At 45.7% G+C, this 27,049-nt stretch overlaps 1 protein-coding gene across 1 annotated transcript; it reads left to right on the forward strand.

Annotated features, from left to right (window-relative positions):
• Positions 1 to 1,592: 1,592 nt before the first annotated feature.
• Positions 1,593 to 25,651, forward strand: LOC119384007 (cell death-inducing p53-target protein 1). The gene is made up of 4 exons (XM_049412734.1): positions 1,593 to 1,723; positions 11,848 to 11,938; positions 16,482 to 16,761; positions 24,086 to 25,651. Exons 2-4 carry the CDS (start codon positions 11,851 to 11,853, stop codon positions 24,192 to 24,194), a joined length of 477 nt encoding a protein of 158 aa, XP_049268691.1. The 5' UTR covers positions 1,593 to 1,723; positions 11,848 to 11,850; the 3' UTR covers positions 24,195 to 25,651.
• Positions 25,652 to 27,049: the final 1,398 nt, after the last annotated feature.

The raw sequence follows: 27,049 nt of genomic DNA on the forward strand, positions 1-27,049 counted from the left end.
CTCACGTGCGCAGCGCACGAGTTAGGCGATGTTGAAGGGTTTGTGCATATTTTTGTTTTCTTTTCTTGAAATAAGCCTTCTTTGTTATACTTCTCCATCTTCGGGATTTCGTGCTAAAAAATGAATGTCCTTTTATCCGTAACCTGCTCCAAATTTCAATTTTTGTGCTCCAAAAACAGCATTTTGCTGCTCCGAAAATTGCTCCAAATCATGTTTCGGCTGTTGCACCCCTACCTGAGCCGAAAAGAAAATAGTGACTTTAAATTGGGGAGCATTGACGCAGTTAAATATCGATGATAATGTAATGCAGAGAGGATGGTGCAGGGATTGGCTGTGGTAGCCCATTTGTGTGCGCCTGTGGTAGTCGCCTGCTGAGTGAACGGTCGCGGGTGCGATTCCGCATTGATCGCCGCCCTCTGGATCCGCCACCGACACGGAGTTCTCTCGAGAACATAGGATCATGGCCATGCCATCAGTGCCGCAAACAATCGGCCACCGAGAAGCGCCGCGCGGTTTTCTCGTGAAAGTAGAAAATTCATTCTCGCCCAAAGTTACAAAAATTGCACATGAAATCGGAGATTACATTAAATTAAAATCGAGATTATTGCGGCGTGTTCAAAATTTCGCGCGCTGCCGACAATAAATATTGTGCTCTTTGGAGACTGAGCACTGGCAAATATTTTTCAATGGATGAATGCATATTAACTGCCCCATTTTAAAAATACATGAACTTTGAGAAAGCCTGCAGCCACGGAGGAAGAAACATTTAGGAGGTGCAGCTCCGCTACTTGAGGCAACGTCACATTCACATTACCTACAACTACACATTCACATTACCGGAGAGCACATTCCTCCGTGCCGGAGAGCCACTTTATGCTGGCGGCGTCTAGCGGCACGCAAGGGAAATGCCGCTGTTTCGGTTTCCAAGAAATCCGTCCAAGCGCGTTGCTCAGCGCGTTCAGCGGCGTTTGTTTCTTGCTCAACCTTTTCCCTGCAAGACTTGCGGCCGCTTTTGCAGGTTTCAACAAAATACCTGCGTCCTATATTAGGCTAGTAAATGCCGAAGAAGAGCAGCAGCGTTATTAAAACCACGGCCGCTACATAAAAGAAAGGTTACTGAGAAGGCAATCCACAAAGAAAATTTGAATGCCTGCTGAAGCTAACACCGCTGTCGTCTGCTCACGAACACTGCTAAAGAGAACGCGCGCGCCTGGCCAGTAGCGCTTATTTTTCTTTTTTTTTTGGCGGTTGCGGCTTCGCGCCTCAAGGCGCCGCCAATTGAAGTGCCTCCGTCAACGCATTTTCGTATTTTTTGTGACGTTATCTGGACGCCCGCCGACGCCCGTTCTAATAAGAGTTTCGCCAGCCAGTTTGGGAGTATAACGCAGCAGCAGCAAGCACAGGACCGGGTTGATAATATATATATATATATATATATATATATATATATATATATATATATATATATATATATATATATATATATATGTCTTCCTCCGTGCCTGCAGCGCATCGAAGCGTTGCTAGCGTTGCGTTATGGCGCTCTGACTAGCGCTGTCCTCTGGCGGACAGTGGCGGTTGCCAACGTGCAGCTGTGCAGTCCTTGCTCGGGTGTTGGGCAATGAATGGCAACGATAGGTGCGCGTGCAAGAGTTAGCGAGTGCTTGGTATTCGTGCGTGAACCTTTCGGGAAGCAGCCTGAAAGCTCCACTACAATATCCCGGTAAGATTTGCATTGACCGTGCCTTACTTCGCTTTATCTCGAGGTTTTTTGCACGCTAATTGGGCCGCTCGAAAGCCTCCCTGTTGCAACGTAGAGTTGCGCTCCGTCATTCCGAAACCTGAGTCGAAGGTTCCGGGACGGTTGAAATACTTCCTCGACGGGCCTATGACGAGTGAAACAGGATTTGACGCCTGGCGCGTATTACACGGAGTCTTCGGCTGGCGTAAAAGCCGTGCAGATTTTCGAGAAAAACGGCGGTTGTGTGACGGACAGTCGCGTGTGTTCTGAGTTGACCACTTTTCGTTGTTGTTTTGTTGCGGTGACACCGGTAGTTCGCTCGCTTTCAGCCGAATCGCGCGACTTACAGTGTGCGTCAACACGTGGCCCACTTTTGCCTTTCCGTTTCGATGAACAGGCTACTGACCTGCTGGCTGTCAGATTTTCGTGTCGCTCGCAGTGCACCGCCACGATGACTCATAGTCTGTTTGACCTGACGTGTGTTTACGTCTCCGCGCCGCTCATCGGCCCAAACAGGTTTCGCCGCTCAGCTTAACCGCGATAGATCGACCTTCGAGGAGTGGGGCGCTAGTACGCGAGTGGATATAGACGGAGGTCTCGCGTAGAACCCATTATCAGAGCTTCGCGGCTCCGAAGAAACGCGGCTATGGCGCTAGGGAGTGGCGTCTGCTGCGATTGCTTAGCGGAAGTCCAATCTCCGAGCTGACGTAGGCGTCCGGGAAGCCGATAAAATACGGCCTGTGAGCCACGTTGCCTACGTTGCACCTATCTCGAACGCAGCAGCCGGTTAACCAACTGCACAGGGCTCAGCCAAACCGACTCGTTCTTCCACTAGCGCTTTTGTTTATAGAGCGGTACAGCAGTATGCGTGTTAAGCGTCCGTGTGCTTCAGGAAGCGCAAGCGCACTTTACGCCCCAACGTCTACCGCAATTTTGCACCTCCTGCTGTTTTGCGCGCCCCTCGGCGCGTTATGTGTGGGCGACGTTTAACAATGATGCAAGGGCGAACAGCCCGCACTGATCAGCCGCCCAGACGTTCTTAACGCCAGCTGTTGCGGCGACATTATTCGCCGTGCCTTACCCTCTGCACACCTGTGACTCTTGGCTTGTGCTTCTTTGTTTCGATTCTTCTGCAACCCTTTTCATTGATGACAGCGTGAGGAAGGGTACTGAAATAGTAAAAGGCAAACCACTGTCACCTGCTACACATGTTAGCACAGCACACAATGTTTGCCACAAACTAAGGAGCAAGGAGTCATGTCCTTTTACCTTGGTGTATCCATGAGTCATCTTAAATGCCACGCTGAATCGGGATTCACCACATTGGGGATCACCATGGCACAGCAGAGAAGGGTCTGATGGAATTGAGAAAGGAAGCGTTTTTTTAAAACATGGCAAACAGCAGATAATGGCGATTAATCAGTCTAGTTCATGATCTGGCCGAGCACTTGTGGTGGTGTTTTATGTGCTACCATCGTGAGAAGGATTCGTTCGCTAGCACCCTGAATAACTTGCTTGGTTGCCATCGAAAAATAGGCCAAATGTCAGTATTGCCTCACTTCTATGATATACATATAAAGCATGTTAAGCGTACTGCCAGGGTAGAAATATGTCTACCATTCAAACAGGAGATATGTTCCTCCTTCGATGCTTCAACACTGTGTGTCTGGCAAAAAATGGCATTATGTAGCTGCCATACGTGTCGATTCAGTAGAAATCATTCAGTTAATTTTAAGGAACATGCGAGATCGCATGCAACTGAACATTGACTGTGATATGTGACAGTTAAAAGTTGCACTGCATTTATACCTTTGCTCCTGATGAAATGTTGCACAAGTCTTGTCAAAAATGATTCACCGTATGGCAGCATAATCATCTCAATTTTTATTCATGTTTATTCACTTTCTTAACATGCATGTGAACATGACTAGTGATGTTAATTGCGTGTGGCGCTCCCACAACTTATGAAACTCCCAAGGGGACCTCCTGGTATATTATGTGCAAATTACAGTGTGAAACAAGAAGAATTCGTTCATAAACGATATTACAGAATAGCTAGGAAAAGCAACAACACAAAAACAAAGGTGAAACAAGGGCGTTTATGGAAGAATGTTAATGAATAAAGAGAAACAGCAATGATATAAAAAGACAAAAACACCAGAATTGTAAAGTAGTGCTGCTGTTTCCATAGCTTATATTGATTTGTAAACACATGGGCATTGTCCTTGCCTGGGCCATACAAATAAGGTGACCGTTAAGTTCTAAATGTGGTAATTTTGACTGATATCAGGAACAATAACAGCAGCACTACGCACAACAAAAACAGTTTCAGCCGAGCTAATGAGTGTTCTGTTCTGCTAATTTAATGTCATTGTGGTCATGCTCAAACCTCGCTTTTTATGGAGACATGGCATGCTTATGGAAACGCATTCCTTCCGTGGCAGCGCAAAGCGTAAACTGTTCTAGCGTTGACCCGCTTACTCTGCACAAGAGCTTTGCACTGATGCTCGCACAGGCAGATATTATCCTGTTCTTCGTATCATTGACGTCAGTGGGCGGTGTTGCGTGAACTCATATGTTAACATAGGCCACAAAAAAAAGTAACTGGGGGAAAGGTCAGGGTATCTTGGCAGCCAAAGTATCGCTCCTGCATGGCCAACCTGCTGTTGTGAAAATTGACTGTTAACCAGCTCTTCACAGGGTTGGAGAAACGTGCTCCATCATGCTGGAACCATACCTGGTGCTGCTCATTCAGGGAAAGATTGGAGAGAAAGTGATCGAAAACAGCACTTTTACCATTTCCTGCATGTACCTCTTTCTGTTGTTGTCCAAAAAATAGGGGGGGGGGGGAGAGGAAGGGGGGTGTCCAGTGGCCCTGTCCTCAACCATTCCACACCATATTTATACTATGGCAAACTTTGTCTATGGTGGATATTCTCGTGAACAGCAGTGGACGTTGTGAACATTCGCAGTGCCATTTTAGTAAAACTGAGCCTCATATGTCCAATTTACTCTTTGTGGGAAGTCCTTTTCTTCATCGATGTTGAGCGGGTTTCAATGGCAAAGTTCATAGCATTCTTTCATAGCACGTTTGCAACTGTTCCAAAGCTTCGTCTGCACTCACTGGCAATCTTTCAGATTCTGAGATCTCGCATTGGCATTACTTGCATGGAAAATTTGAAGTCTTCATTGATGATTGTCTTCCTGGACTGTCTCTGACGATAGACTGAAGCCGTTGCATGAAAGTGCCAAAACATGTTTATCAAGGCTGGCTTAGTTGGAAGTGGACGGTGTAGGTAGCAAGCTGCATGCAGTCGCATCGCTAATGATGCGTTGCCATTCGTTTCAGCCATCGCAAGTTGTTTTTTCGGGGAGGGGGAGCGGGGATGGTAGAACACCTTGTCCCTGTAGCAGCAGTACCTGTGTCAGCACAACGGGTCTTAATGTGTTTTATTTTATTATCCTTGCTTCCAGAGGTTCCACTGTGGCACAAGCAGATGGCAGTGAAGCTAAAGCATTGATGAGATAATGTCCTAGTGCGATCTCAAAGCGTACAAAAGCCCGGCGATAAATTTTTGGTGATCACCTTTAACAGGATGGTGCATGCTCCGTCCGCCACCCCGCGCTGTACCACTTGGATTTTGCCAGCTGAGCGTGAAAGAGGAACAGTTATCATGTTTGCCTTTTGACACCAACTCATTTTCAAGCTAAACACTGCACACAACAGCCGCATCCCATCAGGGAGGAGCTTTGCACTGATCCTTGCTTTCTTATACACGTGATCGTGTGAAGGACACTTAAAATGTGCAGTTGGATATCTCAGAGTACGGGCATGCTAGAATTCTGCCAAGTGGAATTGTTTAAAGACAATACTGGCTCAAGCTTTCAGCGGGCAGTAAAACTTCATTATTCCATTTTAGTCAATTGGACGGCTGACAGCAATAATTGTCATCTAACTTTGTGTCCCCCTGGCAACATAACTTATTTGCAGAGGGGGCCTTCATGTACCTCTCAGCACCTAATTTAATACAACCATAAAACTTCACTTTGACTACCCTGTATATTGCTTCAACCTATGAAGCCCCATATGGCCACAGGTAAGTCGAGAATAAGAATCCGAATGTCCTGACCCCCCCCCCCCTCTCGCATAATTTTTTTTGTATCTTGTATCTGCCCTTGCATGTGGGCCAAGTAAGTTGTGTTGTGGCTATTTATGCCAGCATGCCACAAAAATGTACCATATTGTTTTGTTAAATATGTTATTGACACCTTAAAAAGGCATTGCCTCAGGATCAGCTGAAGCTGATACAGCTTATGGCGCAGAACAGCAGATGCTTGCATTCCTGTGCACATTTCTTCTTTTTGTTTGTTTTTCTTTAGCTACTGTTGTATCCCGAGAACAAAGGAAGCATAGAATTTACAAAACAGGAAATTGTGATAGCTCAATTTTTTTTTCATATTGTTCAGTGTTGAGTGAAACTGGGTACACATTACAGGAAGTTATACAATAGACATAAACTTATCGCCAGAGATGGGCAAAACTTACTCCTAAAAATTATTAAATGATGTTACTAATTGCCTTGCTCATTTTTAAAAGTTACATTACAAATTGAAGCTGGCCAATAGCAATGACATTAAATTACAATTACTTTTGAAAAGTAATGAAATTACTCTAACCGAAGATTGTCATTTATGCACTAACTCATTGACACTTCATTCACAGCACATATAGACTGAAATCTCAGAAATCTTTGTTGAACTTCCCATGCTTGGGGTTTACCTCTCAGATTAACTTGTACGTATTTGTTAGTTTACTTTCTTGGTCAGCTTTTGCGCCATAAAGAGAAGCAGACATTTCATATTTTGTGAAAAGTAATTAGGAACGAGTAATTGTATTGAAGTCACACGCTTGAAGTAATTCATTACATTGCTGAATTACCAGCCTGCAAAAGCAGGAATGGAACACCTGCACCATTTGAGCTGTACTGTGCCACAGCACCCGAATTTAGCCGCATGGTGCGACAGCCATCAAGCCCTATGCCCCAAAACGTGGCTGAAATATCGTGTTTTTGGTTTCATCGAAACTGTTATAGTTTCGGTTTCATCAAGGCTGTGATCGGCTGTGGAGGTTGGCTCAACAAGTACTACGTGCCATGGCATAAAAGAAAAAAAGGATGGAGGTTTCACATGTGTTGGGACCAAGCGGTGTCTTTTTTTTTTCGTGTGTGCACCAAAGTGTCTTTTGTATGAAAAAAATATAGACTTTACTGCGCGGAATGGTCTTTTGTGTCCACTATTGCAGAGTACCACAATAACAAAATGCCAGAATTGTTTTGCAGTTCTGGAGCAGTTTAACCTAGAAGAAAGCTTCCAGGATATGAGCATCTTTTTCCAGGCATTGTACTACCTAGCACAACTGTGGCCATTGCAAGACTAACTATATAAAACGGAATGAAAAGGACAACACGAACGTGTGTACAGCCGCCCATCTTTTAACCTGAATGTGCGAGCATTGACCACCGAGCCGATAAGTGCCGTATGACGGAGTGCAGCGGGGAAATGAACGAGAATATGTGCATGCACACAGTGAACAGTCTGGTGCAGCTTTCATCTGCCAGGCTGTTATGTGAAACGGACTTAACCCCACCGGGTTTTTTTGTCCTCGCTTTCTTGTCCTGTTTTTTGTTTGTACTGACAGATATCTTTCTTTGCCTTGGGAAAGTGCTGTGTGAACCACAGGAAAAAGAAAAAAAAATGCTGATACGCACGCAGTATAATCATGGGATGGGATGCATGACCAGGATTTGGGGACATACGCACGTACCGCCATCTCTCGTCGGGGACTGCGGTGGCCTGCGGTAACTGAATGGGAAATAAGCGAAGAAAATCATATCTGACGAAAAAAGTTCGCTATCGTAAACAACTCCCGGTTCTGTACAGTAGAGACTTATTTAAACATTCTGTTAAAATTAGTGTCACCCTATAAACCGCGTGGCTTCCCAGAGTGTTTGAAATTTTACAATGGGCCCCCAATGTGTTTCTAATGGGCAGTGTTCAATTGTCTTGGGAAGCCACATGCTTTGTAGTGCGATACTGCAATTTTACCAAAACGTTCCAGCAGATCTCTACTCCATAGAACCCCAAGTCGTTTTTGATAGCTTGCGTTTTTCAAGAGATGATTTTTTTTCGTCCATTTCCAATTCAGTTATGGCAGGACGCCGTTGCTACCGCCGATAGATGGCGCCACGCACAAATGTCCCCAAATCCTGGGAATGGGTACCATCCATCTCACGCGCGACCACATGGCCTTTTTCTTTATAACTTGATGGCAGCGTTCAGAAAAGAAAAAAGGATGACACTAATGGTGGTTAAAAAAAAGCAGGGATGGTGTCCGGTTCCGAGAACAGCCTAGCAAAGACAGGTGCAAAAAAATGGGCGGCTGTACATAGCTAAATAAGGCTATTGCACAGTTTAACTTATTGTTTGCCAAATGCAGCATTGGACAAATGTTGCTTCACAAGCGCTGTGAAAAGGGTCTATATCTGCTCTGAACATTCTCTGTGACTGCTCCGAACTTGCTCCAAAAGGCCTTTCTGGCTGCTACAAGCTTGCTCCAAAATTGTCTTTCTGGATGCTCCAATCCTGCTACAAAAGGCACTTTTGCCTGCTCCCAAACCCATGTACCCTGTTCCACCCCTGCAAAAGTGATCCATTGCACTACTCATTGCAGCAGAAATTACTAGTTTAATTACTGTAATTTCATTACTGCCAAGTCAGCAGAGAGCCCTCCATCCTTCTCTACAGTCTTCCTTTGTGTCATATGCGTATTTGTATCCATGTTTAGTACTTAGTGTTACACAAGATGAGAGGAGGGATGCCTGGTTCGATCCTGGTCACGGTGGTCGCATTTCGATGGAGGCAAGATGCTAGAGGCCCGTGTACTTAGCTTTAGGTGCATGTTAAAAAGCCCATAGTGGTCGGAATTTTCGAAGCCCTCTACTACGGCGTGCCTCATAATCCTCTCGTAGTTTTGGCAGGTAAAACCCCAGAAATTATTATTATTATTAGTAAGGATGCCTAGATTTGAGAACTACAGCATCTACTGGATGGCTACAAAGTAGCTATATAGCCACTGCTCCAAAGGTCACCTAGCTTCTTGCAGTGTTGATTTCAAAACCATAAAACAAATCTTGGAAAGTAGGAAGTGCCACCAGATTCAGTGTTATGAAACGGTGCGCCACAGGATCAGACGAGAGCACTGAATGACACACAAACACAACTGCTGACTCTCAGCAAAAGTTTATTCAGATGTGCAAGACATATGCGTACCTGCACATGGTTGCACAAAACTAAAACAAAAGAAAAAACATTTACCTGTTAAAATACAAAAATTGTTTGTGCTGCAGTGTGACAGATGAAAAGCTGATGCATGGATCTTTTTTATGGTGTATACACCGTGCCTCAACTCTCTCCCGAGTTGTCTGGTCATGTTGTTTGGCAGTGATGCTAGTTTGGCTGAACTGAGGTGCACGTCCACACTTCTTGCATTGCGTTACCAATGCAGTAGAACATTGCCACGTCTACATGCCTCATGCTTTCTTGACCGTACACCCGTGCCCCTTCTGGTCTGGCCTATACAGACAGATCCTCATGATAACAGAAGAATGACGTACCGACTCGCCCAGTTGTCAGTCCTACCACCACATTCACAGTTTAAAGGGGCATTGCAGTAAATTTAGTTGGCAACATGTGAGCCAAATTTTACTGCACTACACGCGGCAGGTAATTCACAGTTTTGTGTTAAAGACAGCCGAAAATTTCTCGCTCCCTCCTTGGCAAACTACGTAGCAGGTGGGAGCACGTGGGCACTATGGGTACCTACCGGCTAAATCTGTGTACGGTGAACCAGTTTACAATCTCAAAGGCCATGTCATGTAGGTACAGCCACCCATTTTTTAAAACCTGAACGCACGAGCGTTGACCGCTGAGATGATAAGTGCCGTCTAGCAGAGCGCAGCGGCGAAATGAACGAGAATACACCTGTGCGCACAGTGAGCAGTCCTGTGCAGCTTTCTTCTGCTAGGCTGTTCTGGGAACCGGACACCGACCCCACTTCTTTCAAGCACCGTTGTCGTCACCCTTTTTTTCTTTCTGAATGCTGCTGTCAAGTGATAAAGAAAAGGTCAAGTAATTACGCTGAGATGGATGGGGTGTGATGTACATCTGCTGATTATGCTATGTGCTTATCAGCTTTTTTTTTTCTTTTTCCTGCGTTTCACGCAGCACTTCCCCGAGGCAAAAAAGATATCTGCCACTACAAGCCAAAGACGGGACAAAATAAAGCAAGGACAGAAAAGCAGGGGGGGCCGGGTCTGTTTCACATAACAGCTTGACAGACGAAAGCTGCACCGGACTGTTCACTATGTGCATGCTTGTATTCTCACTTATTTCACCGCTGTGCTCCATCATAAGGCACTTATCGACTCGGTGGTCGATGCTCGTGCGTTCAGGTTAAAAAAAAATGGGCGGCTGTACATCTCAAATGACATGCAGGTACTGTGGGCCCCTTGGGGTGCTGCTATGTGCCTGCACTCTGAGCATCTGAACAACACGTAGTGGCCAATGTGGTCAAAAGAAAAAAAGAAGAAAGACTGCTCAAAGTCTTATTGCAATTTTTGAGACTCGCATTGTCCCTCTTGCCATCTCCTTTTCCTTTGTAGCCTCCAGTGCACTTGTAGCGACGAAAGGAGATAACACGCATTTTGTACAATAAATCCGCTTACTCTTGATGGGTTTGAAAAATCTTTGTCGAAGATTTTTCACTCAATAGATGATTTTCTGTGCTGACTGTCCTATTGCTAATGCAATAAAAGACAAGCTATAAATGTTAGTAATAACACTTGGGATTTTATGTGCCAAAACCTTGCTATGGATTATAAGGTAGGCCATAGTGGAGGGCTCTAGAAATTTTGACCGTCTGGGGTTTCTTTAATGTGCACCTAAACCTAACTACACGGGCCTAGCATTCTCGCCTCGATCGAAAATGCAACGAAGCTGTGAATGTTGTTGATGATCTAAACCTAAAGCTTCCTCTTAATGCCATTAAGACTGTTATGTTTATGTCACAATATATGTCTGGCAATAACCGTTAACTAAATCATTGAGGGGGCCCTGCAACACTTTTTAGCATAGTCAGAAAACACTGCCAATCAGTGGTCAAGGCTCCTGTGGACTCCATGCAACTGGGAATTTACAATTGCTTTCTTCAAAAGGCAGCTAGAAATTGCTCGCTCTTCTCTTGGCAAATTATATCACTGACATGCCTGACTACATCAACGGAGGGAAGGACACAGCCCTTGGCTGATTTGAGTATTCCTGTGGCTGCTATGGGGTGCCGCCACACTTGCTAGAATCCGCCTATTTTCATTTTCCTGTGCTGCCTTCTGCCGTTTTGGTAGGGTTTCGGTAGAGGCCGGCACAACTGGTGTTGCCAGAACGAAATCCTCCCAGATCAAGAGGCGTTACGCGATTTTTCCACTAGGCTGCATGCACTGTGGCATCGTGAAAAAATCTGATTGCGTAGTAGCAAGGCTAGCGTGCGTGAGCACCCCAAGAGTGAGTTGACGCATTCAGAGAGACAAAAAAAAAAGATAACATGCTCATAGTCATGATGCACGCTGACATAGCTTCTGGCCCCTTTGTCATCACACCCTGTCCAGCTTTCAGCGTGCTCATAGGGAGGGACTAAAGCAGAGAAAATCTCTAACTCTGCTCGCACTAGATGGATTTGGAAAATTATTGTGGCAATGGATTTGTGAGGCAGTAAAGTCCAAAAGGGCGGTTATTCAGTTATTGCTTAGAAAAGTGTTGCAGGGCCCTAAGCAGTATCATATACACATGGAGCTGCATGCTGGGCGTGCTCCAGGCAAACTCTCAAGTACTTGCTAAGCAACCTCCCTCCCTTTAAGCAGTATGCTAGTCTAATTTCGCATGCTCCTGAGTCCTGACTTTTATTTGACGAAAGTTGCCTTACATGACTGGCCAGCGGTGTTTTCCGTAGCAGCGTCTTGACGTCTCATGGCTTTGTTGTGTGCCGTGCAATGCAGGCAATGGCAGGAGAGCCAATGAAAGTGCCACCCCCTGGCTATGCTGAGCCGCCACCATCTTACCAGGCCTCCATGCAAGGCTTCCAACCCAGTGAGTAATCACTGCACACTGCTGGTGCCTCCTTTGCCATTCATCTTTACTCGCGTGTGTACAGGAGCACAGACTTTCCTGGGCTAGTCTTGAAGCAATTATTGAGACCTCAGCACTGAAGTGATGCAGACAAGAGATGACTAGGACAGGCGCTCATCTTTGACATTGTTCTTGTCTGCATTATTTCAGCACTAGTTTCAATAACTTGTCATGTTTGTCTACGTATCTTCATTTGATTTTTAATTTCTCACAAACAAAGTGCACATGCACAAATGAAGTGAAATGTGAAAATTACAATGTCAAACACTTGAAACAAGTACTGACTTAAGACTTAAAGACCAAACATGTGGATTCATTATTAAAACCTGAAGTGCGACAGAAACACGAAAGATAAAAACTAAGTGAACACACTGCACTAATCATTCAGGGGGCAATCTCGCACTGCTACTTATTTCAATGCCTATGATTCCCTCTTCCCTCCCTTGTTGAGAAGTTGAAAAGGGGAGGGGAATGGGTCTCCTTTTTAACACGAAAGTGTTTTATGCCGGGGTCCACCACTGCTCCACTGACGTATTTCCGTCACGGATATGACGTACAATATGCACTAACAGATAGCAAAGAAAAAAATCTAGAAGAAAAAGTTCCGTTCCCGGGAGTTGAACCTACGACCCCTCGCTCCGCAGCGCGCGGCACCAAACCACTTGGCCACAGAACATACGCTCTTCACGTTACTAACGGCGAGCTATTTATATACACCATTTACCGTTGGTGGTACTCTGAGCTCAGTGGCTTCTGTGTCTTCTTGTTATCACGAGCGAGATGGCGTGAAGAGCACAGGGCGTGCTTTAAAGTCGTCGCCCCTCACGTTGTGATGCAAGCATGCCTCTACACAGGGTGTCTCTCGTGCGTGTGCGCTTATCTCGCGATGGGGGCAGTTAGTGCGTCTTATGCTTTTATTGCAAATTTCCGTTGGCGTTACAGAGAGCACGAAGGTCACTTCGCTCACTGCAGCGGCTGCGTTTCCGAAAGGAGCGCGCTGCTCACACACAAAGTGACGGTTGTGATTAGCTCGCGCTCGACCTGTGTATGTCATTTTCCTGCGTTTTTTCTGCTTTAAAGCGCACTGCAAGTTTTGAGCTGCTTGCCGTTCTTCGCGTAACATTACAATTTGTTGCTATAGCATTCGTTCCTTCGCGCTTGTGGCGAAACAATGCACCATAAATGCTCAACTACCCCTGGGAACACGTTTCACTTTCGTGTTGTACCATTTCCTATGAAGGGGGAACCAGCCATGTTTTTTCTATAACTGGGGCATCTAGATTTACATATAAACATAGGGAAATATTGAAACTAGATGTGGTCAAACATATTGCGAAAGAAAAGTGATGTACTGATCTTAAACCGTACAAAGCTCTTTAGGCAATATTTGTAGCTCTTTTTTTTTTAATGAAACTGATGTTCTTTAGTGTAGCCAGTACAGCTTGGTGACTATAGACAAGTTTATTCAACTATGAGAGACAAAAGAATATTTGTGTTTAGAGATGAAGGCCTTCATTTGCAAGTTTTTGATTAAAAACAAGCTCTCACATTGTTTCAACCTTTGCGCTTTCACACGGCCAGTTCTGAAGTCGGGATATCCACCTTCAATAAAGTCATAAAATGAATGGGAGACAATGTGCTGAAACTTGATGAGGACCACACGAAGTCAACAGACAGTTAGGCATAAATCATTCTACATTAAATGTAAAATTATGCATGAGGCTAAGTTTTCTAATACTCTTCTTGACATAGGAAGAGGAAAGTTGAAGTGAGAGAAGAGGCAATTACTTTCCAAAGTGAGCCAAGCCTACAATTTATTTGTTACCTATGTGGCATTATATCAATGAAGCTATGGCGGCACATGACATCTTATCCACTTTTTGTGTTGAAGCTGTTTAGTGGAGTTCCACAACCATTTTTTGTGCAACAGTGCAGACTGGCATGTGATGGCAATTTCACTTGCGAATGCACCGTAATGTGTGTCATGTGTCAGTCCTAAATTTAGCTTGGCAGCTATGCACAGGCATCAGTTACGGAAGAGGCGAACATTCCCTTGTCCCTCCTGAAATCGCCCTTTCTCGGCTGCATACCTCGGCAGCCCTATTCAGCAGCTTCATTTTGTTCTAGACATGTATTATACAGCTGGAATGAACCTTGCATAAACCTTGCATTTTGTTTCTAACACTGACATTTTTTTTGTGTGTGTGTGTAATGGACAGTTAGCCCGGGACAGATGTGGTCAAATGGGCAAGCTGTGCAATGAACTGGAATGTCTGCTGTCTTACTTGTGCAAAGTGATCTGTAATAATAATAACAAAAAAGAGCCATTTAGAAAGGTGATGTTTCAAATGCAGCGTAGTAACATAAGAGGTCTGAAATTCTGAATCATTCCATTTCTTTTTTTTTTTTAGTTCGGATGGGGCTCACATATCTTATTTAGACATTGAGCGTTCACATAAGAATAGCTGGATGGCAAAATCCTGACTCTCGCAAAGGATTGTGGGCTGCGGCGGCAGTCTGCAGCAACTTCCGGTTCAAGAGTCCGCGCCGCTGTACGGGCACTGTTACATATGCCATCACTTTCTCCGTGTTCCTCGAAAATTACTGCATAACATCTTGAAAAGCCACGCAGCTTAGTTGAATGAAAAATGCAATCACTACTGGACAAAATAAAAGGTGGGAATGGTCCTTCCTTCATTCAAGTGGTGTGGAACTCGCACATGCTTGTTGTTCGGCAGCAGAGTGTGTTTTCGCGCATGTTTTGGGCTATATAAAGGTTCGCTCAGGGGTGAGACAGCTGCACATATTGTGCATTTTCGATAAGGTTCCGTTTTTCTGCGCCAAGCTGCTCCGAAATGCGTAAAAATGGCAAAAATTGCACTGAACTGCTCCAAAACAGCCTCAAAAGCAAGAATTTTGATGCCCACATTAACTTCAGTGAGGGAAAAAGGCTGCGTTGATATTATGATTTTCCAAGCAGTGCTAGGAATACAAAGAAAATAAGACATTTGCAGAACACATAGACACACCCAAACATGTTTTTTCTGTGCACCTTTGTAATGAAGGCTACCATGGTGCCGCCATAATCTCCTCTGCACCATTGTAAATATGCATGACCCGCAAAAATGTGCTGCCATGCCTGAGCGTGCTGCTTCTACTAGCTAGGCCGTGTGTTCTGGTGCTCCTGTCGCTTAGAAAAAACTACCGAGTGGCATGCGTAGCGGGGTTGACCCTCAGGTTCTTTGTTGTGCGTAGCGTGTTCTTCCAGTCGCTGCGGTTTTCGTGTCGACGCTGCTGCGTGTGGTCACCCATGCGCGTTTACCGTGGGCGAGTGCCAGCATTGCACTTCCTGATGTCATGAGATATCAGTCCAGTGTAAGACTTGTACTTCTTTTTTCATGGATCGAACTGGTAAAGTATTTATTTACTTCAATTGTGTCACAAAGATACTACTTCTGGTCTGATATGGTGAATGAAGATAGTAAAATACATTTTACTTCAAAAGTGATTAACTCTAGCAGCTTTCTGTTTTTTATTTTAAGACTGAATCTTTCTTTGCCTGCAAGTTCGTTCTCTTGTCCCCTCGTACGCCCTGTTTGAAGGCATGTGAAATTCTGCACACTCCACATACATTTTTCTTTCAAGTTCAACTCTTAAGGTTTCGTCACATCACGTTTGTAAGTCTCTGAACAGACGCCATATCTATTACGTCACTCGTCATTTTAAAAGCGACGTCGATGGTTTTATGTCCTAGTCGATGCCAATAACTGAGGGGCCATTTTGTTTCATTGGCCGGCCTTTTCCGTGCTGAGTATATTCCAAAAATTTGACATAAAGTAGGCAATGACAATGCAGTACATGCAATGCAAGTGCACTAAATCGGCGCATTTGATGGCAGAGCACCTGTACTGATGTCAGAATCTCTTAAACTATTTTGGAACGTATGTTGATTTGGCCCCATATGCGCTCATATGTGTGTGATTCTGAGGTAGCCGTCATTTGTGCTCGAAAATACATAATCAAGCATATTCGGTAAAATATTACTGCATGTTTTAAAGCATAACCGTATATGTATGATGGCTGCTGCGCTCAAGACCCCCCTCTCACGGGTCCCCGTGTTTCATTCGCATAGACCGTCTATTTCTACTTCCCGCTTCATTCAGTGAAATGCGAAATATCTCCTATCGATTCACAAATGAAAGCAAGAACACGATCGCCGCGCAACCGGTAACAAGCGCGTTGCAGAAGTGCAGAAGTATAATTCATTCTTACTGATAAAGAATTATGTAGGCCCTCGCAGGTGTTGTCAAAATCTATGATGTCACAATGAGATCGTTTGAAAGTTTCAAGGTCGTGGCACCACCCATCTTTTTTGCTTGCTTGTGTTCTTGTTGCAAGAATAGTGCTCTTGGTAGCGTGAAAGGGTAAATTGCTAATATGGAAGCAGCAACTTTTCTCTCGCGTGTAAATTGTGAGATTTCACACTGTGCTGACGAATGCGCAGCCCCCGGCTTTCCTCCACCGGGCACGCAGCCCCCGCCGCCGCCAGGATTCGCAGCGTCAGCTCCTCCCCCGGGCGGTGCTCCTCCTGGCGGCCCAGCGCCCTATGCAGCGTGGCTCCCACAGGGCACGGCTGTGCCCACCGTGGTGGTCAACGTGGCCGAATGGGGGCCTTACCCAGTGCAGCTGACGTGCCCCAACTGCGGCGCACAGGTGCTGACAGCCACATCGACGCGTCCAGGCCTTCTCACCTGGCTGCTGTCAGGCGCATGTGTCCTTTTTGGGTGAGTGTATACTCCACACTGCTCTCGTCCCCCACCTAGGTTAGGTATGGTAAAAGCTCATTAATTTTAATTTCACAGCGATGCCTGCTGAGTTTGAACTACATGAAGTTCAAACTAACGAAAGTGATAACAGTTTTGTTTGATTACAATAGGAGTAGAAGCACCGCTGGAACCATTGAAAAAAATAAATCACATGATTGTTTTCCGATTTTATTTCTCTAAGAGCGATCACAATCACTGTTTGAGCCTTTAGGTAATGAACCTGTTAAGTAAATTCCTGTGATAGGTGCGCAACATGAAAGGATACCGTATATACTTGCGTAAGGGCCGCACTTTTTTTTTTTCGAAATTTTTGCTTGGTGTGGCACTTACACGAATCAGGCCGATGACAGCTAACCAAAGGTCTGTACTGGTTCTGCGACAGTAGCAGAGTGTAAGAGAGTCGCAAATGACATTCCAGGAATGTTTTTGTTACGATTCCATTTCGTTATCGCTGTCCTCGTTCTCGGAAGAGCTCGCCTCGTACGACGTACGGCGGGAGTTTTCTGCCATCTGCCGTGATGCACAGCATCGCAGTGCATCTTTGACGTTCTGTGCCGGTCGTGCGCACAGACACACTTTTCGCACCTTTTAAATCCACTGTGGTGCTTTCTGGTGCATCAAACCACACAGGAGTCTGGTCCGCATTCCCAATTTGGGAGAGGTGGTACTCATGCTCCCTCCTGAGACCGTTTACAAAGCGATGGAACTTAATCACATGGCTTTCGTACTCACTTGGAAGCCTTTGACAAAGCGTTGTTCGGCGGTGGATGGAGAGCTGGTTAGGGTTCATAAACCGCGTAGCCCACCCCCGACTTGCCTTGAATTGTGCCTGGGGTATTTCCATGTGGCGAGCGATGGCCAGGGCTTTCACGCGGATCATGTCAGTTGAGATGGCGTAGCTGTCCCTTCGAGTGTCGATGACATATTTGACAAGTTCGCCTTCGAGTTCCGGGTACTTGCACTTCTTTCCGCGAAATGCCTTTCGGCTCCTGTTGGTAGCGGCGAGGGCATCTTTCTGTTTCATCCAGTAAAGCACGCGCTTCTCATCGACGTCAAATTTGCGTCCAGCTTCTCGCTTGCCGTGCTCCTTGGCATATTCAATCACTTGCAGTTTAAAGGCTGCAGTGAAAGATCTCAAGTGCCGGCCCATCGTCCCTCACCTGCGATGGCTCAAACAGGGCTCACTACTACAGACAAAGTGACACCGACAACACCGATCTGAAGAAACACTGCCAAGCTACCCACACAATGCCAACAATGCGCCACACAAAGCAATAATGGCCCCGTCGAGGAGGAGGGAGGAGGAAACAACTTTATTGAGTAGTAGGGAAGGGGGAAAGGGAGCCAGGACATGGGGGGATGCTAGGTCGGGGCCCAAGGGGCCGCGGCTGTCGCCGTCCATTCCGCCAGCCTGGACTGAGTGGCCTGCTCTGGACATCGCAACGTTTTTTCCCACTCTTCGGGTGAGGGGGGCAGTTGCAGGAGCTCTTTAGGGGGCGGGTGGCGGTCGCATCCCCATAGAATGTGGTCCTGTCCCGCCTGAGCTAGGCCGCAATACGTACACGACGAGATGCTGTCATCCCTCAGGATGGCCGCCAGTCTCCTGGGGCTGAGCACACTGCGCGTTTGAACTCTGCGCAAGGCCACGGCCTGGTGTCTTTCTAGGCCTCCACATGGAGGAGGATAGATTTGTCGCTCCTCTCTTTGTTGACGGAGGCGATCTCCATAACTTGTTGATGCCTCTTCAGGGTTTGCCGGATGAAGCTGCACCTCTGCCCGGTTTGTATTTGCGCGGGCTGCGAGGTGGGCAGCTTCGTTGCTGGGGTTTCCCTCATGGCTGGGGACCCAGAGAAGCCTAATGCTCACCGCTGGCTCTTGGAGTTTTCTTGCCGCGGTTTCGCTCACTTGTCCTGACTTAAAGCTTCTAATCGCTGACATGGAGTCAGACACGATGAAGAGTGTCCCTTCGATAGCCGTTGCCATGGCGATGGCGGCCTCCTCCGCCTCCAGGACAGACGTAGCTGTGATTTCCTCGGTACTCAGGATTCTTCCCGTTCCGTCCACAGCAGCTATCGCGTATTTGTCGTGTCCTATAGGGGAGGCGTCCACATACGCGGCCGGTTTGTCTGCCAGAGTCTTCCATAGGGACTCAGCGCGCGTGCGTCGGCGTTCTTTGTTGTGCTCTCCCATGTTCTTTGGCAGCGGTTGAATTATCAGTTTGTTCCTTATCGCTTTTACTATTTTCACTCTCTTTGTGGTCCCTGTGAGGGGCGGAAGATTCATCAGTTGCAAGATGTAGTGCCCTTGTTGCGTGCATGACAGCCTCCACCATTGCGCAGCTCGTTGCGCTTCAATGATTTCGCTGACGGTGTTTTGGAGGCCTAATTGCATCATTCTTTCATTGCTCGCCCATGTAGGGAGTCCGCGGAAGCGGAAAAGCTGGCAGCGCCATCTAGCTGCAATTTAACTAACTACACTTTTCTGGCGGGACTTTTTGAATTTTGTTTTCGAAATTCCCCCTCCACGAGTACATACTGTATCTGCCATCCAGTCAGGTCCACACATTCGAAAAGAAAAAGGCTTCACGGTATCGTAGTCCTAATGCCTACGCTTCTTTTTACTCATCGTATCTTGTCAAAAATATAGTATATTGCGGATGCTAAGTCGACGTTTTTTTTCATAAAATGACCTTCCATAGTTCGGGGTTAAACCTATAATCTACGTCGATAAGTCGACGTTTTTTTTTGTTTTTTTTTTTTTCATAAAATGACCTTCCATTGTTCGGGGGTCGACCTATAATCGGAGTCAACCTATACGCGGAATCTTAATGTCGACTTATCTCTGGGGTCCGACGAAAGGTCATCGTCCTCGGATTTCCTGCTATTCGACGCATCGATAACATCAGCCGCAGAGGCAGCGGAGTCGCGGCAACAGCTATCTCCCAATGCGCACGCGCCGCTTCCGGACCCGGACGTTTTTGCATTCTGTCACGACGATCGCGAAACTATAGCAAAACCACGCGAGGCGAAGCTACGGAGTGCGTTTAAAAATCACTGCCACGCGGTATTAATGCGAACTGCTTGGGAAACACGGTCTCGAAAGCAGCATTTCAAACCTTTGATAGAGGGCGAACGATGGTCTATGAATAAAGAGGAATTTACCTTGCGATGTGCCCTGCAGTTTTGTTTTCATACAACAGAAACGATTCGTTGACAAACCATCGGCGTCCGTGTGGGGTGGCAACACTTCGCGGGAAACTAAACAACATGACCACTCACATGCGCCCACAAGCATCTTCGCGTCTTTTTGCACTCACGCCTGTTCGCCATTTCTGCATTTCGCTTCGCTTGCGAGCAGTGGTGTGCGTGATTTGCGACGCTGCCAAACGGACGCCAAAATGCCACCGCTACGCCGGCAACAGTACAGCGCTGCTTTCAAGACGCAAGCGGTCCTCTACGCAGAGTCGGAAAGCACTGTTGAAGCAGGGCGCAAATTTGATGTGTCGGAAAAGTGCGTGAGGGAATGGAGAAAAGAAAGGACCAAGATCTTCGCGTGCGCTGCTACACACCGTTCCTTTCGCGGACCGAAGTCTGGACGGTACCCTGTCGTTGAGGAGGCGGTTGGAGATTGGGTTCACGACCACCAGCACCCGTTGCGACGGCGAGCAGCAGCAGTGGCTCACACGATGGCAATGACTGTGACTGCGTCCTTCTCTCAAGCGACGACGAGTCGTAAGCAATGTTTCACGGGCAAATAAATGTTTCTTTGCATCACTCCCTCTTCTGAACAACTTATTGGTGAGCTATGGCCGCAGCATGAGGCTGTGTTCGGAGTCAACTTTTTTTTTCCCCTAGAAAGGGTTGCAAGTTGGGGGGGGAGTCGACTTATAATCGGCAATATACGGTACTCGTGCCATATGGCAGGGGCTTTTTATTTCGATTTAATGCAAGGTGGCCGAGGTGGTCATTCACAAGCGAAGTGAAAGGCACTTCAATTTCTCCCTGCATGCTAGCGTCAAACTGACTTACTATCATAGTGTGAGACTGCACTTGGAAACATCGCCAACCACGGGAAGACCATGCAATGCGCATATCTTGCTGTCGCCACTCATAGGTGCCTGTTTCGTGCAAGTTCATAGAACACGCCCACGACTGTTTATCACTTGGCTGCGATGAATAAAACTGCGATTTTATTTATGCGGCAAATGCAGCATTTGTCACAGTTAGTCATCGGTGTCTGTGTGTGGAGCTTTTGGGCAAGCTTGCAAGTTTACGCGTGCCGCAAGCCGTTGGCACATGATTCAATGTTCTACGCACGCTCTAGCTCTGCAAGATGAATGGCAGTGCAGCTTGTGGCGTAGCATTGAGTCTTTGTAGCAGAGCTATTCATGCAGTTGTGACAGGTAATGGTAATTAAAGTTACAGTAACAAGCTTTACCCATCAACAGGCCACAACTGCAGTTTTGCATGTTCGTCACTTGGCAACACATTTCGACCACTTGCAGTCTTCTCTTTTTCACAAAGGCAGCCGAGATGTTGTCTTGATGCAGGCTCAGAGCAAATTATGCAGCCTCACAGGTTTCGGCATTTATATCGTATCGCTAAGTTGTTTCTCACAGTCACTCGACTGTTGTGACTGAAGACATGAAAGAAATGCGAGAGAGTTGCCAAAAGTAGGATGTGAACATGTAAACATGCAGGTTTCCTTGTGTGCTGCAGTGAACTATTGATGCACATGCAACCATCCTGTTTGAAAAATGAATGCACATGTACAAGGCAGCCATGACGTGTAATTTAATACAGAACACAGCATTTGAAATTTGAGGTTGCTGTCGCTGTGGTGTCATAATTATTAATCAGAGGGTGATAATGAATTTACTACTGATGCTGACTGAGGTAGGGGGTTGGGGTGGGTAAGGTGGCAAATTGGGCTAGTTGGAACGTACTTGCCATGTTCAGCGCAAAAAAAGGAACACGAAAACACAAGGAAGTGCACGACACAAGCGCTGTCTAACAACTGAAATTTTAATGGAAGAAACATGTCATATATAAGCACAAAACAAACAAACAAAAAAGACAGAAAACAAAAAACCCCGAAAACCAAACAGAAAAAAAGTTTTTCTGTTTGGTTTTTGGGGTTTTTTGTTTTCTGTTCTTTTTTTGTTTGTTTTTTTGTGCTTATATATGACACGTTTCTTCCATTAAAATTTCAGTTGTTAGACAGTGCTTGTGTCGTGCACTTCCTTGTGTTTTCGTGTTCCTTTTTTTGCACTGAACATGGCGAGGGTTGGGGTGGGGATTGACACAGAATGATGAGATGTTAATTACGATAATTTATTTTTTGGCAGCTTTTGGCAAGATATTTGTCCTTGCAATATTTTCTTATCTCCTAAACGAGGAAGTAGAACAGTTCAAGTATATCTGTGTAATCAAAACTATTTTTTATCACTGTATACAGTGTCTGTGACATTGTTTCGTGTCAGAGCATATTATAATATGCTGTGACACGAAACAATGTTAATATGAACATAAAAATTTGGCAACTCAAGAAATAGTCATTCAAAAAGTCGCTGTGGCTTTTTTAATGGTTATTTCCTCACGTTACTGATCAGGAGCTTTGGAAGTACTTGACGCTGTTTGTTTTACTTTCTTGAAGTCATAGTTCTTGTCTTACTTTATTGAAGTCCTATTTTTATAGTTGATGCCAGCAGCATTCGTTTCAGCCGTGAACCGTGCGGCTGGCCGACTTCTGTGGGAAGTTGGAGTGCTTGCAGATAACATATCCACAAACAGGGTGGCCATATGAGCTGAAGTCGAGGCACTGCCAAAAAATAATAATCCGTGAAAAAAGAAAAAAAATTGTGCACTGAGAACCTTAAAGATTTGCAAGCTAGAATTATTATGACAGCTATCATGAACATTACCTCAAGTAAAACTTGAGCAAATGCACACATTATGAAGGCACTGCATGAACAGTACATTGCCCTTTTATTTTTCCATCATTCTATAATGGAGCCCTCACTTTTATTCGGAGTCCTCGCTGCCGTCGTCTCAACATTTGTTGTTGGGGCCGGCAGTGTCATCGCTGGGGGCATTGTCACAGTCCCACATAAATTTGTCAGTTCTTACGATAGAAAAAAATTGTGCAACGTTGCATGGGGCATTTTAGTCAGTCCCAATCAGCACAGAGCGTTTTTTTGAGCACCTTCCATACCATAACTTATTAATCTAGTGGCACTGCGACCGGTGTACACATCGGCTGTCACACCTGGCAAGCGATAACTTTTGGCGATTTTCATCTAATTATCGCCGGATGCATTGGCGTCACCAAGGAGAAACCATTTACGTCCTGCTGTATTAGCATGGTTGGCACAGTGCGAGACCGCCTTGCCCCTTCGACAGCTAAATGCTTCACAGCGGTTGTGTCAAACAAAGAACGAGCCCTCAGAATTCCCTTCCTTCCTTCATTCCTTGCGAGGGTCTCGTTCCGGCAGACTTGATGCCTCCAGGTATAATGCGAGGGCCTATTGGTCAGCTGTCCGCTCGTTAAAGATTCACGTGCTACGTGACGCCATTTGGCAAAAAGAGTGTTCCACCCTCGCCGTCACGGCTACGAGCGGCGCTGACTAACACTCCCAGGTTTCATGCACATAAATACCTATAAAGCGGTCGAGGGCACGACCGCCGCCGTAGCTCAATTGGTCAGAACATCGGGCGCGTAATCCAAATGTTGCAGGTTCAGTCCCTCCCGGCGGCAAGTTGTCTTCTCGTCCACTTTACTTTCTTAACAGCTTCATCACAATTACTACAATACACTTGAAGCAGTACAATTAACGTCCCCTATACCTTCCTTGGCTCCATTGTATGTTGGTTTTCATTAAGGTTGTATCAAAGAAAGAAACGAGCCCTCAAAATTCCCTTCCTTCATTGACAGCCCTGTGCAAGAAACACCGATCTTGAAGGCCTTTTCTTTTGCTAACTGCGTGTACCAAAATCTATTTGTAAATTACGTTATAGGTACCGTATCCGAATAGCAGATAGTTGAATGCAGATTTTGAAGGCCATGCATTTGCTTGCAGGAGCCTGAAATACTTCATGGGTGTCGTGCTCCCAAGTTCAGGGTGCGGTAATTATGCGAGGGAGAAAGAAAATCAAATTTTGATGACAGTATTCAGGGATGCGATCATTATGCAGTGAAATACGGTACATGATCCGTACGTTTCATGGCACGCTTCCTGAAATAGTGCTGAAACTGACTCGCATTTGTCTCTGTGCATGTGCAGCTGTTGGCTGGGTTGCTGCCTGATTCCCTGCTGCATTCCCGAGTGCCAGGATGTGGATCACCACTGTCCGAGTTGCAAGCGGCACCTGTGCACCTACCGCAGGCTCTGAGACAGGCCCTGATGGGACGCTCTACAGCAGTCTGGAAACCATGGGGACCACCAATAAGCCCGGCAGCTTCCCTCGGGCATTTGCGCACGCCAAACGTGTCGCTGCTGCCTTGGGAGCCTTCCGTACGAACCCGTGCTCACCCCTCTGCCCGTGACAGCACCAAACAGTAGCCGCTAGAACCTTGCGCCTGAGAGCGACATTTTTCATCAATTTCCGTTTCAATGGAACTTCCCCTCTCGACTGTGCACGTGGCAAGATGCCTTCCCTTTGGCAATATTTGTGGTGCAATATGAGCCTTTATTTTTTTCACGTACTGGACAAGTGAATAAATAAGAAACTGAAGTATTGATTTTTGAAAATATATAGAGTCTGTAGATGTGTAAATAGACGTTCCTTCCAGCTGCTCATGTGATGCGCAGTGTAGTTGAAATGTGGGATTGTGAACAGCTGCAGGAATGTTCTTGGCATGGATTTTTTGCTGCCATGGGATGTGTGGACTCGTAGCCTACAATCTACGTTCCTCAAAGAAGGGAGGAGGGTGAGGGAGTGGCACCTATGAATGCAGAATGCCTGCTTGAAGAATAAGACCTGGAGCCATGTCTGTAGGTTCTAGTAGAACTCGTTGTTGGGCTAGTTGGTGCGTTGCATCAAGGAATTATACCAGCCGAAAACAGACGAACACAGGAAAGGGTGAAGGATACAGGAAGGTAGTCTAGCCGCTTTCCCGTCTCCTTCACCCTTTCCTGTGTTCGTCTGTTTTCGGCCGGTATAATTCCTTGATCCATGTCTGTAGGACTCAGTCCGTTTTCAAGGAGATGTTTTTCTCTTCGCGCGGCTCGAACTTCTCACTGCAACGACCTGCTTCATTGTGATGCAGAATGAACATGACTCAGTTCCAGCAGGAAGTTCATGTTGCTTCCAACCTGCTGTATTCGAGTTGCTCAGCGCAGATAGCACCGACTCGTGCCGGCATCAAATTTTATTCTCTTTGCATGATGTATGGCACGTCAGCATTCGCCGAGCAGAAAGCTCCATTGCCCGTCAATTGACAGTTTGTAAGTATTGGCTCCTGCAAAACAGTGAAGAACGACATGGCTGACTAGCAGCTATGACAGAAGTGCAAAAGGAATGGTTCACATTGTCAGGTTCATAGCGAGGAATCTTGTTTTACAATGCAACTACTAATTTTGTGACACCCAAAGTAATCAACCTCGCAGAACTTCGTTGGTGGCACGCTCGCAATGTGGAATGTGTATTGCAATGATGTGGCTACGCCTTAAATTTGTTGCACACAATCTATCCTACCATCTTTTTTTCTTTTTCTCGTTTTTACAGTATTGTGTAATCACACAATTCTCAACTTTCCTGAATTGCTACTGCACTTGTATGTATGTTTTAGGCAGAGACAGTGATTTCGGTACTGTATGTTTCAATAAAGCAAAATTATTCTCGATTCACACCCGTACTCCTCACTGCTGCAAACACAGTGTGTGTGCCTTTGCTGTAGAAGTTGCCAAGTAGGTATATCAGATATTCACCTTTTTATTAACTCTACAAGTGAGTGTGAAAACATGTTTCAGGTTGTTATGAATACAAATACGTGTTGGTCAAAACTTAAAACTTTTAGGTAGTATGTATGTAAAATGTCATAACAAAGCTGCAGCTGACACAAAAGTACCTTGGTTGTAGGCAATATATTTCTTGTAAGCAGATGCACTGTCATGGGCAGAAAAAGTTTGCCATGGTTGAACCTGGTTAAACCAAGTTTCTCGAGCTCTATAAAGCACATAAAAATTGTGCATATTCCAGAATATTTATTTTGAGCCACATGCACACAGAGACATTAGCATATATATTTAACAAATAATCCCCATGGTGCTTCTGCTGAGTTGCCTAGTCAAGATTTCCAAGAAGGGCAGAAGTCCAGGGGAAGATAAAAGCTTGAAGACAAAAAATTCCAGCAACACGGCTGTTTGGCCTACTTGGGATTGAATGTTTAATCCATTGAGGGTCGAATTTTTTCGCGAAATCCAGTCCAAAAATGTGTAATTTTTTTATTGCTGAAATAAGTTCTTCAGACTATTATATTTAAGGAAAAAATTGCCAAATTTGTTTTCGTGACCGTAAACTGACAAAAAATCATTTTTGTTGTTACATACACATGGTTTATTCGTAGTAAAATCAGGCAAAATCCTAAAAAAAAAAGTTTTTTTCTGACGAGTCTGAACTCGTCAGAAAATCCTAATCTGACAAACCGAAATCCAATGAATCAGATTCTGATTCGGCACTCGGGGAATAGTGCGCATCGGAAGAATCTCATCTCGACTCGCCGGCAGCAGAGCAACCGGCGAGCGCTTCCATACGTAAGCGAACTGCGTCAGTGAGCGCACGGAAGAAAACTCTTATGGTTGTGCGGCCGTACGGAATGAAAAAGCTACAGTAATCCTTCGTCTTATCGCCAACAAGGCGCAGTAAATTTTTCGGAGACGCCAAAACAGGAAACGCGATCACGGCGGCGTCGTTTGCGTAATTTAGCGCCGCACGGAAACAGATGTAATCGCCCCGCGGGGAGCAATAAACGAGAGAGTAACAAGCGGTCACCCTTTGAGAGATTAGAAACCAAACAGCCATCAGCTTTGCGGGCGCAAGAAGCGAAAACCACCCAAAGGACGAAACCGAAACCAGCCAGACCGCGTGCGCGCGTTCTGATGCGCAACTGGAGCCGCCGCGCCGCTTTGGAAAGCAAAAAAAAAAAGAAGAAAAGACGGAGAGACATCAGTGCATTCAAAAAAAAAAAAATTCCACGTATCCCCGAAGCGTGGCAGCACATGCAAAGCAAGAGAAATGAACGAAAA

This window comes from Rhipicephalus sanguineus, chromosome 2, assembly GCF_013339695.2.
Source record: "Rhipicephalus sanguineus isolate Rsan-2018 chromosome 2, BIME_Rsan_1.4, whole genome shotgun sequence".
Taxonomy (NCBI): Eukaryota; Metazoa; Arthropoda; class Arachnida; order Ixodida; family Ixodidae; genus Rhipicephalus; species Rhipicephalus sanguineus.